Source organism: Mobula hypostoma, chromosome 10 (genome assembly GCF_963921235.1).
Source record: "Mobula hypostoma chromosome 10, sMobHyp1.1, whole genome shotgun sequence".
NCBI classification, from domain to species: domain Eukaryota; kingdom Metazoa; phylum Chordata; class Chondrichthyes; order Myliobatiformes; family Myliobatidae; genus Mobula; species Mobula hypostoma.
Genome location: NC_086106.1, coordinates 104724683 through 104737349, shown reverse-complemented (window position 1 = coordinate 104737349; position 12667 = coordinate 104724683). Strand labels below are relative to the sequence as shown.

General features: G+C 42.2%; 1 protein-coding gene across 4 annotated transcripts in view; it reads left to right on the top strand.

The window, feature by feature from the left end:
* lnx2b (ligand of numb-protein X 2b) overlaps window positions 1-12667 on the top strand; it is an 87109-nt gene that overhangs the window by 30817 nt on the left and 43625 nt on the right. For all 4 annotated transcript variants that reach the window (XM_063060963.1, XM_063060964.1, XM_063060966.1 and 1 more), the window contains one exon: window positions 6853-7310. In XM_063060963.1, coding sequence (XP_062917033.1) covers window positions 6922-7310 — 389 coding nt within the window. In that variant the 5' untranslated portion in view covers window positions 6853-6921. The remainder of the gene's footprint in view (window positions 1-6852; window positions 7311-12667) is intronic.

The following is a 12667-nucleotide window of genomic DNA, read 5'->3' as shown; positions in this document are numbered from 1 at the left end:
ATAAAGCTTTACAGACCTCCGAAATTATGGAGGACCCTGTGCTTGACGCCAGTTTGTAGCTAGTTGCGACAGCCTGTTGATTTCCACCTGAAGCTAAAACCCGAATGGTGATTGCCAGTCTCTGAGTGTACTGTGCATACACTGATGCGAAATAAATGGTTGGAGACGATGAACCAAATTGTCAAATCTACTTGCCGACATCCGAAAATATTTGAAATGCATTTCCTCGTCCATGTCTCTCAGTGGCCGGACAAGCAAAGAAAATTCACCCTCCTTCAGTTTCAGTCGCGGTTGTTTGAAGTTTGAATTTCTTTGTGTTGGGTTTCAACACGAAGAAACTCAACACCATGGCATAGAAACCCCACTGCCAACTAGCGTTTTGGCGGTGAATAGCAGAGCGACGCAGATACACCAATGCACAAGTATAAATGCTCACAACGGTGTAGCCCACTTGCGTAGGCTACGGCGTAAGCTAGTATACACAAGTATAAATCAGCCTTTAGCCTACATAAGCTTGTGTGATAAAGAAGGTTTACAACCTTTGAGTGAAGAAACTTCTCCACCTTAACCCCTACCCAGAATATGACCATTAGATGTATTCTGTAGTATTACCAGGTGGCATTTTCTTCTGCATCTAATTTCTCAGAATTCGTTTTGATGAGATTTTGTCTTGTTCTTCTAATGCCCTAATTAATACATGTCTGACTGTACAAATCATACCTTGTATGACACAAAATAATCTGCAGATGCTGGGATCAAAGCAACATTCACAACATGCTGGAAGAACTTGGCAGGTCGGGCAGCATCCGTGGAAACGATCAGTCAATGTTTTGGGCCGGAACCCTTCGTCAGGAGTATCATACCTTGTATGACACTCCTGCCATCCTAGAGATATCAGTGTGATGGACTTTCATACACTCCCTCTGTGGCAGGTATTGGTAAGGGACTTACAGATTGACAATTAGCTTTACTAGTCACATGTACATCGAAACATAGAGCGAACTGCAAATAGTACTCGAGGTGTGGTCTCCTGTACTCAGAAACTCTCTCATTCTTATCCACTTGCTGAACCTGAATGTTTGCTTTCAGTGATTGGTCTCGTGCAGGGAGACTTGGATTCTTTTGTGCATCAACCTTTTCCCCAATCTATCACCATTTAAATCTCCATCTTGCCTTTCAGATTCAGATTAGTTTAGTGTCATACATCAGGGTGCAATGAAATTCCTTGCCCACAGTAATCTCACAGAGTAAACAGTATGCATGGTCATACTAAATACAACAATGAGTGCAAAAGTAAGTGTGTTTTTTCTAACCAAGGAGCCACATTTGACCTCTGATTAAACTATTCAAACTGCTTTGAAGCACATTTTCCACTACAGTCACAAAGCATGGGGTCGAACACCACACTTTCACAACCGGTTCACTGGTCCACACCCACGTGCGTAGACTTGACTTGGACAAGTTAGCCAGTGCGAAGGCTGAGTTTGCTAACATGGAAATGCTTGGCATTTTACACAGGCTGAATAGCCCTTGGGCTTTACCCCTCCACTTGGTCCCTAAGCCAGACAATGGTTGCCATCTGTGTGGCGATTATCACCACCTTGATGAAGCCACCACCCTCAGTGGGTCCACATATTCAGCACGTTTATCCAGAATGATAACTTTTTCTGAAGTGGATTTGGTCAGGGGCTACCACCAAGTGCTTGTGTGTGCTGAGGACATTTCCAAAAACCCGGTTTGGCCTACTTGAGCTTCTGTGCATGCTGTTCGGGCTGAAAAATGCAGAACAGACTTTACATTGACTAATGGACACTGTGCTAAATGACTTAGATCTTCCTTTTAGTTACCTGGACAGCATACTTTTTGCCAGCACATCCAAATCCAAACACATCACACCTCTGCACACTTTTCAAGCATGTAACCTGACATTGGCTGATTATTAGCCCTGCTAAATGCAGCTCAGGTTGTTTACTGTTAACTTTCTTGGCCACCACATCTATGCAGAAGATGTGACGCCCCTGACCTCAAAAATCGCTGCTATTATGGACTTTCCACTGCCCTGCACTACCAAAGCACTTAAGAATTTTTAGGTATGGTGAATTTCTATCACCATTTCATTTTGCGAACTGCCGAACTTGTATAGTATAAGTTTAGGACCCTTGTATAGTGTCCTAAAAGGCAGTGTCCCTAATCGCATGCTTGAGTAGTCACCAGACATGACCAGAGCATTTGGTGACACCAAGTGAGCTCATTTGAACGTGACCCTACTGGTGCACCTATCACCATCAGTACTGATGCCTCAGTCTATGCTGTGGGTGCTGTGCATAAACAGTTGGTTGGCGACTTTGTGGCAGCCGCATGCCTTCTTCAGCGGCAGTTTGTCTCCCACCCCCGGTCTCTCTCCCCCCCCCCCCGAGATGATGTACGCACATTTGACCGCGAGCTTCTCGATCTCTATTTGGCTGTCTGCCATTTTCAGTTTTTACTGGAGGGCCAGTATTTCACTGTTCATTGACCACAAACCCTTGTGTCTGCGATGGCCAAAGCATCAGGCCCTTGGCCTGCTGAGTAGCAACACCACCTGGCCTACTTTTCAGAATTCACGACTGACACGTAGCTTTCTGAAGGGGAGAATAATACTGTGGATGATTGCTTCTTGGAGCCAGGCTGCTGTGAAAGCCATTCGCATTAGGGTTGACTGTCCATAAAGCTTTACAGACCTCCGAAATTATGGAGGGCACATTTCGCACGAGAAAAAAGCCTCTCGCATCTTGTTTACCCCGCGACTACCATGACCATGAAGCCTTGCGCGGGCAGGTGAGTGCGCATGCATGATGTGCGTGAATTGCCCAGCGACGCAGACTCACCAATGCACAAGTATAAATGCTCACAACGTGCGTAGGCCACTTGTGTAGGTTACGGCATCCAGTTAGTGCAGAAGTATAAACCAGGCTTTATACAGCTCTCGTTACATGCACGTGCAGTTCAACTCTTTGAGTGAAAATGCAGAAAGTTTGAAGTTAATAACTAATCTCCTTCTACCGTAGGCCACAAACTTATCAATCACCCCTGCTTTGGACCACTTCTGGAGGTCCAAGACACCGGCTTCTACAAAGAAGGGATCCGTATGCTCCACGACCACTGGACTAAATGTGTAAATGTAGGAAAAATAAATGTGTTAGGTTTTCTAAAGTTGACTCCTTCTACCTTAGGCCAGGAACTTATCAATCATGTCTCGTAATGCTATTCATGGCATTTTGCATCTGGGCGGAAAAGCTTCACAGAAACTGGTTGCTTTACAGCTTTTGTGGCACAAGCTTAGTAAGGATGTGCAAGACTGGAGTGTCAGTGGGTGAAAACTAACTGTCATGTTTGGGCACCATTGGCACTTTTTGATGTCTCTGAGCAATGGTTTGAACAGGTCAATGTGGACTTGGTTGGTACAGGTCAATGTGGACTTGGTTGGTACTCAGTTCCATCGCCCTCCCTACCATGGTGGACCGTACAATTCATGTCAGACCACTGGGCCGCAATGGCCCAAAACCTAGGCATTAAATTGCATCACAAACCACAGCATATCACCCGCAGTCCAATGGCCTGTGCGAGCGGCTTCACCGTTCCTTAAAGACTGCTCTGAGGGCCTCCCTGATGGACAAGAGTCTCCCGTGTGTCCTGGGACTCAGAATGGCTCCAAAAGAGGACCTGCAGTTCTCCATAGCTGACTTGGTGTATGCCAGCTGCTATGGGTTCCAGGTCTACCTCCATGTCTATCATGGCATACAACACTCTTGGGTTCCAGTTGACCTACATTCTATTTCATTCATTTTTGTCCTCGATACACATCAACACCCCCTTAAGCCTCCTTATGATGGCCCAGGTCCAAAAAAATTTTATTATGGATAGGAAGGGTAAACCTGAGTGTATTTCTGTAGATCCGGCCCACCTTAAACCAGCCCACCAAAAGCTGGATGTTTCTCCTACTGTACCCCTGATCACGCATGACTGTGTGCATGTCAGCACCCTTCTGGGTGAGTCAGCGACACCTAATGTTACTCCAACCAAGGCAGATAGGACCTGAGCCAACTACAAGCTCCAGACAGACTCAGAATGCTGGTTTTGGTGAATTTTGGGAGGGTCTGTGTAAGGTAATGTAATGGGTAACAGATGGCACATGTTGTTCATAATAGTAACTCTTCTACATGATTCACAAACACCATCATTGAGCTGTTGTATTCACTTAAAGAAATGATGTCTGATGTCTGACGTAATGATGTCTGTCTAAGGTGACTGTTTTTGGTTTGTTCGTACATAAATTGACTTGCAAATTTTATTCATAAAATCCTACGTTCCGAAGGTTTAGTGAGTCAATTAGTTTCCATCTTGGCTAGATTATTACCCACAAAGCCATTAGCTTTACATTTCCATTCTAAAGTCTGCAGAACCATAGAAAAGTCCTTCTGAAAATCCAAATACACCACATTTATTGGTTCTCGATTATCTGTTCTACTGGTTACATCCTCAAACATGTCTGGTAGATTTGTAGATTTTTCCTTTTCACAAACCTGTATTGTCTTTGATTTCAGATTTATTTTCCAAGTGCCCTGTTATTACATCCTTTTTGACAGACAAACATAGGCTAATAGATCTGCATTTCCTGGTTCTCTTTATTTAGACCATGGGATTATATTTCACACCTTCCATTTTTTTCAGACACCAAATTTTGGAAGATGACAACTAGCCACAAGTTTGCAGATGATAGGGAGCCATAACTTGAATATCAATGAGTTGGAGTAAAGGAAGGAGATAGTTTATTAAGATGTGGTGTCATGACAATAACTGTTCCCTTAGTGGTAGCAAAACAAAAGAGCTGGTCATTGACTTCAGGAAGGAGACAGTGCACAGTGTTGAGGTCAAGAGGATTGACAGTTTTAATTTTGTAGGAGTGAACATCACTAATGGCCTGTCCTGGTCTTACCACCTAGAATCCACAGCGAATGAGGCTCACCAACTAACCTACTTCCTCAGGTGGCTAAGGAAATTCAGCATGTCCCTGTTGATCCCTACCAATTTTTGGGGGTTGCTGGGGCGGCGTGATTCAAAGGGCTGGAAGGGCCAACTGTATCACTAAATAAATAAGTAAATTTTTATTCACTGCACAAAAGTTTCCTATCGGGATGCATAACAGTTTGGTATGGCATCTGATTCGACAGGTGACCACAGGAACCCTCAGAGTTGTGAACACAGCTCAGCACATCATGGAAACTAGCCTTCCTTTTATGGACATTGTCTCTACTTAGTGATGCAGCCAGCAAAATCAGAGACCTCATCCACCCTAGACATTCTTTCTTCACTCTTCCATTGGCAAAAGATACAGAAGTCTGAAAGCATATGCTGATAGGCTACTATATTTTGTATAGTTTCTTTTGTTTAAATACAGAACCTTGGCCCTGGGTTAAACTGTTTCACTCTTCACTTTATTCAATAATTCATTCATGTTACGTTCCCTGAAGCGCCATGTGCAACAAGATTATTACCTGACCTCATTTACACCAAGTTTAAGACAGCCATTTCCCTGGTTAGCTCGCTCAAGTTACTGGTCCTTCTTACGCACTCCTGGAATTTATCCTCCATGGTTTTACTGCTAATTTAGTTTGACCAGTCTAGATATGGATTAAAATTGATCACAGTTACCCTCTTGTTCAATGGCTCATCCACACTGACAAGAATTAGATTAGAAACTGGAGGACACGGATTTCGGACAACTGGCAAGCAAAAGGGAAATTGAGGAATTTTCTTTCCAATGAGTAAGTTTTTGTTATGGGATCAATTAATCGTTAAGGAAGCAGATTTGATAAAAAGTTAGATTTACAGTTAAACTGTAGACCGTTGGGCGGAAAATTTAGGGAATGCAATTAATATATGAGATCTTTCAAGGAGCTGACAGGTATGATGGGGTGAATGTCTTCTTGTGCAATACAATTGTTTTACAGCATAAGTGAAGAGTATTGCTCTAAATCAAAAATCATTTCATTCAAATGTGGTAGGAGAAATAGAGAAAAGGCTGCTTCTTCCTGCTTCTGCAAGGATGCAGACAAGAGCTAACAGCACGAACAGAGTAAAATTGCAAGTGCATCAATTGGAAGATACAGTGTTTCTGATTTCTACTTGCTTTGCCTCTGTTATGTTATACTCCATTGGATACACACTTGAGAAAATTGTTTAGAAGTCAAGTCACCCAGAGGTTCACCCTCCCAGAAGGACTCTGCAGTGCAATTGACTGACATTGCAGTCTCCATTTCCTGACGACAACAACAAATACAAGAAACACTTGTGCATCCCATGTTTAATATTGTGAGCATGATACTTTGAGCAGAGGTGGAATTAGTGGCTTTGCCACTATTGAAGTGTTGTACACATATCTGGGTGGGTGAGGGTAAGTCCATTTTATGCTGTAATGAAGGGAATATAAATAAACAGGCATGGTGGGCTTGTTGAAATCACTGGTAATTCTGGCTCGGTTGAATCTACATCCTTAGCTTGAGTTACTGTATGACCTATTAACTGCGCTGAAAATGGAAAGCACTGCAGATGCCGAATGTCAGAAGGTCAGTCAGCATCTGTGAGAAGTTTTGGGTCAGTCCAAAATGTTGACTCTAAGACTCTTAGTCACTTCTGACAAACAAGCATGGACCTGAAATGTTAATTCCATCTCTCATTCCTGGCTTGGCTTGTTCTAGTGTTTCCATCATTTGCTTTTTTTCCCTGTTAAACTGCATGTTTGTTAATGATGTTGGATTTCACAGTGAGTATTCGCTTGATTGATGTACTATTTTTAAACTTTCTCTTTTGCAGTAAATATTGGCTTAGAGCGTCTAAGAAGGAAGAGTAGCACGTCAAGAAGTTTTTGATACTGTGGGGATCATGAGTGACGCAGCTGTTGAAGATGCAAGCTCTGCCATGAACGAATTGTGTTATGAGTGTGGTCAGGCTCATATGGTCCTGGAGAACCACCTATACGATTATCAGCATGAAGTGGACGATGAACTAGTTTGTCACATTTGTCTCCAGCCATTACTGCAGCCTCTGGACACTCCGTGTGGTCATACATTTTGTTTCAAATGCCTGGAGAATTTCCTACAGGAGCAGGATTTCTGTCCCATGGATCGTAAGAAGCTTCACTTCCAGCACTGTCGGAAATCTAGTTTGCTAGTGCGTAATCTCCTCGATAAGCTAGTTGTTCACTGTCCATTTCGACTGGACTGCGATAAAGTGATGCAACGCTGTGAGCTTGACCCTCATCTCCAAAATAGGTGAGTATTACACGTTTCACTTTTATTGCAGCCAACATGTGATTATGACCTAGAGAATGAATTGTGTGCAGCAAGTATTTGATATGACCTGCTTAACCAAAGGAACAGGTGGCCTGAAATTTAGAACTAACTTTGTCAGGGTGGAAAGGAGGAAATCTGACGTGGAAAGAACTGATTTCATTGATCTGTCATATATGTATCAATGTTTAAGAGAAGTTTGGATAGGTACATGGATGGTAGGTTATGCAGGGCTATGTTCCCAGTGCAGGTCAATGGGAGTAGTCCTTTTAAATGGCTCTAGATGGGCCGAAGAGCCTGCTTCTGTGCTGTACTTTTCTATGATCTATAACTCTTTAACTCTATACCTACTCATATTAAAAACAAAAAAAAATCCCTGCTTAAGTACTGTCAGAGCTCCTGATTAAAATCAACACTTAGCCATCAAAAAAATTAAAATTTCAGTGCCATTTATTTTCTGTAAAGACCTCATGAAGTACCTTGTGAAATTTTCTAGTAATGCAGTTTTAGGGGCAAATTGAAAGATCACATGGAGCTGCTGTTCGAAATAATGGGTAATTTATTAAAAACTGATGTGCCCTAGAAGTCAGCTGAAGCTACCTGAGCCAGGAGACTGCTAAAGCTGATCTACCTGAGCCAGGAGGCTGCTAAAGCTGATCTACCTGAGCCAGGAGACTGCTAAAGCTGATCTACCTGAACGTGAATTTAATACGGCGTTGACAATATTACCAGTAAAACCACATTTTGATAACAATGGTGGCTAAAGGAAGACTTAATTAAGTAACAGACTAGGTCCTCATTACAGAATAGAATGATTATCCACAGGTCTAACAGTAAATCCAATTTTCTGTTACAATGGGATCATGCCATAACAAATTTCACAACACATGCTGGTGATAATACACCTAATTCTGGTTCTGATTCATAGTTAGTGAAGCTCCTGAAACATGAGTGTTATCGCTGCTGCATTCCATGCCTGCAATTCCCTGTTACCACATTAGCACAATCCACCTCCCTATTTACTAGTTATTAGCCTTTGCTATTCTTTCCCCTAAAACAGCAGTGTAGCAACTTTTTCTGCAGGGGTTTCCTCTGCCACCCAAATGACAAAAGCACCAACTGGTATATTATTGAGTTATCATGTAATAAATCATTGGTTGATTTTTGCCTTCATTTACTTGACCAACTTCAACCAAGGTTGCAAGGAAACACTACAGCAAGTTTCTCAACGTGCAACTGTAACGAAAACCAATTTCCCCCAGGATCAATAAAGTATGACTATGACTATGACTAAACTCCTGGAACAGGGGGAGAAAAAGAAACGTCGATTAATATTCTTGCTCCTGATTTCTGCTGGAGCACTCACAGGTGGTTGTCATATGAAGATTCATTGAACATGGAACAGTACAGCAATGTTGTGCTGACCTTTTAACCTACTGCAAGATCGTTATAGCACTTCTGTCCCACAAAGACCTCCATTTTTCTTTCATCTATGTGCTATCTATAAGTCTCTTAAACTGCCTCCGCCAGTATGCCTGGCAGTGTGCTGTATGCACTTCCCACTCCATGCAACAACAAACCCATCTCTTATTGAGGTAGTAGTGAACCTTGTGGTCATTTCTGCTCTGACCACTTAATGTGATGACTTAACAATTGATTTGAGCTTCTGAAAGAATAGTAGTAGCCTGCTTGTATTCTTCCTGCTTTACTTTTGTTGTTTGTAATATTATGCTGTTAAATTTAGTTATTTTAGTTATATTAACTTTTTGCTTGTTATGCTTAATTAATTTAATACATTTTGAAATTTTCTTTTGCATCATTGGTGAGGGTCTTAATGGCTAGAAACTTGTATAAACAGGGCTTTAAAGACCTTGTGTACAAAAAAAAAGTTAACTGTTGTACAGAAGGTGAATATAAGCCAAATATCAACAACTGGGCTTAAAAGGATAAATTATCGTTCTGGTGATCTTCCCACCAGGGCCAATGTCTATGGTCTATAGGATTTAAAACAGTTCTAGGTGAGATGTGCCTGGTGATCTCTGTGGCAGAAGATGAGATTCAGTTCCAGTGGGAAAATGGCTGGTGTTGTGTATCCTTTATTTACAGAGAAATTATCACATAGAATGAAGCTGTTCATACTGGTCTCACCCAATTTCCTCTTCCCTGCAGATCTCATCCTTTCTTATTCATTTCCCTCGTCAATGCCATGAATGACTATTAACTGCTTCCCCAAGTTACGGTGCATTGCAGATTTTAACAACCTATTATTGTTTTTTTAATTTAAAATTTCATCTAATTAAATAAAAATCATAGCACTTAGCAGGTCACTCAGTATGTTCAGGAAAAGGAAAAATTTTAGCAGTTTGGGTAAAGGCTCAGAAGGGTCTAGCTCTTCCTCGAGACTCAGCTTGTTGACTGTTCCAATTTTGTTAGTTGTGCTGCTGCTGGTGTGGACTTATGCCTCTTGAGTAATGAGGCTGTGAATTCCTCTCCGGTGATTTGAATGTAGATGATGTTTAAACTGATGCCGCAGTGCTGTATTGTTGCTGATGTCTTTGGATGATGCAGGTCCCCCGCTTTACAAAAGTTCGCTTTACGCCACTTCGCTTTTACGAAAAACCTACATTAGTACCTGTTTTCGCTAACCGAAAGAAATCCGAAGAGGATTTTCTCTTTTACGCAAAAAGGCGCCCGCTTTAAACTTGTGTTTGCCCTGAGGAAGACTACCATGACCGTGAAGTCTTGTGCGGGCAGGTGTGTGCGCATGCGTGTACATGCCGATTTTTTTTTTCTACAAATCGGTTCTTGGCTAAATCTTTTCCGATTCTGGTAAGTGAAACTACACTGTACATACATTATTTCTACTTTATATAGAAAAAAGGTGCCTGCTTTAAACTTGTGTTTACCCCGAGGAAAGACTACCATGACCGTGAAGCCTTGCGCAGGCAGGTGTGTGTGCATGGGTGTATGTGCTGATTCTTGGTATGATCTGGCAGGTAATTTTTTGGGTTTGGGAGCGCTCAGAAATTTTTCCCATATAAATTAATGGTAATTGCTTCTTCGCTTTACACCATTTCGGCTTACGAAAGGTTTCATAGGAATGCTCAACTTTCGGATAGTAGGGGGAAACCTGTATATCAATCCAAGGCACTGTTTTGAAGACCTTTTCGGTCTGGGACAACAGAGTGACTCCTCGATCCGTGTCACTGTTGGATGCTGTGATATTGTGGCTAAGTTGCTAGACAAGTTTCCAGTGGTCTGGACAATTGATTCAGAGACAGAAGTTTGAGTCCTACCCCATAAGGTGGGGATATTACTTAGCAATGAGAAACCATGCTAGTATAGGTAATAGTGACCAGGATGTAAAGATATTGTGATTAGAAAGCTCACCTGGTTTGTACATGTCCCTGAGGGGAAGGCATCTGCTATTCCTACCCAGTCACTCCAGGCCCACCATGTGGTTGACTCTGACTGGCTCCTTGTTCAAGAGTTAGTTGTGTCTAGACAGGGATGTCCACATTTCATAATTGAGTTAATAATTCAAACTGAAATAGCTGACAGAGTTATTATATCAATGGTACATGAGTCATGTTAACTATGTTCAGCTGGTAAGAGACTCAGAATATAATCCATTGGCTGTGAAACATAATTGGAGATGTTCAGGTAGAGGAGAGCACATTGTGAAAATCTTACTAATAGCAGACAAATTTCTGCTTTTCATCTTGTGAGCATATTGTATCAAGTGCTTGCTGCTTTTATTCATGTTGTTGGAAACAATTATGTTCTGAACCAGACAGCTGATTTGTTATTTGTCAGCGTCTACAGAATCTCTTGTGTAGCTGATTAGTCATCATACCGTCAATAATCCTCAATAATTCTCTGCGATGCCTGCCTCATCCTGACTGAGGACTGTGTGGAAACTGGAAGAGTAGGTGAGGGAGTTGGTGGCTTTGCAGAGCAGACAAGAAGGTCTCTGTGTAGGAGGTAACTATGGACACAGGAAACTGGTGAATGCCTTCTTACTAGAAGAACAGGAGGCAATGCTCTGCAGCCCTGGGATGTTGAAAACTGACGTCTAGAATTTTAGCACAAACTTCAGAGATAACTTCAAGTGCTCCTGGTCTGCTTGAAACAGGGATGTACCAGATGAGTTACAGGTTGAATAGATTAGAACTTTATTTTCTGGCTAGTAGGAGAACGAGGAGAGAATTGATAGAGGTATATAAATTTATGAGGGTATAGACAGGATAAATGCAAGCAGGCTTTTTTCCACGGAGTTTGGGTAAGATCAGAACTAGAGGTCATGGGTTAAGGGTGAAAGGTGAAATGCTTATGGGGAATATGAAGGAGGTCATCTTCACTCAGAGCGTGGTACGAGTGTGGAATGAGCTGCTGGCAGAAACGGTGGATGCAGGTTCGATTTCAGCATTTAAGAGAAATGACCACGGATGAGAGGTGTACAGAGGGGTATGGTCCAGGTGCAGGCCCATTGGGTTAGGCAGAATAATAGTTCAGCATGGACTAGATGGGCTGAAGGGCCTGTTTCTATGCTGTAATGCTGTATGCCTGACTCCATGAACTTGCTGGTCAGTTGTGTCAGTTGAGCAAGTGTCAAGTTGCCAGATGGATTATTATCTATTGGCATGAGGCATCTTTAAGTATCTAAGACAAATTTTTTGTTAAAGCTATTATGTCCTTTTAAAATGTAGGCCTTGCTGGCTCTGTTGTCCTCTACCTAAAATGTCTTTATCCTCTGAAATCTTGTGCTGTGTTTTGGATAACCTCGGCCAAGCAAATGTCACCAAGACTCTAACAAACTGTGTTACTAAGGTTCCTGGCTGCACCTTTGTGTTCCAATAGCCTGACCTGTTGGCCAACTCTATTAATGAGACAATAGCGGGAGTGTTTGAACATTGACATCTGGAATGAAAAGATTTGATGAACGAGATACCTTCTAGACCAGTGGTTGTTTGTGCACTTGGGTGGAACTTAATCAGTGCATTAATAGCTCATTAATATCAATGCACTGATCAGCAACTCAGCTGGAACCACAATACTTGCTTCTGGGTCACTAAACTACAGCTTGGCATTGCCACTGTGTACCTTGGAATCGAAAGGAAGGTAGAGATGCAATCTGTTGTTCCCCTGCCGTACTGTGAATATCACCGCCACCTTTCTTTTCACATCGTACATCAACGATTTGGATTATGGAATAGATGGCTTTGTGGCTAAGTTTGCTGACGAAACAAAGATAGGTGGAGGGGCCGGTAGTGCTGAGGAAACGGAGAGTCTGCAGAGAGACTTGGATAGGTTGGAAGAATGGGCAAAGAAGTGGCAAA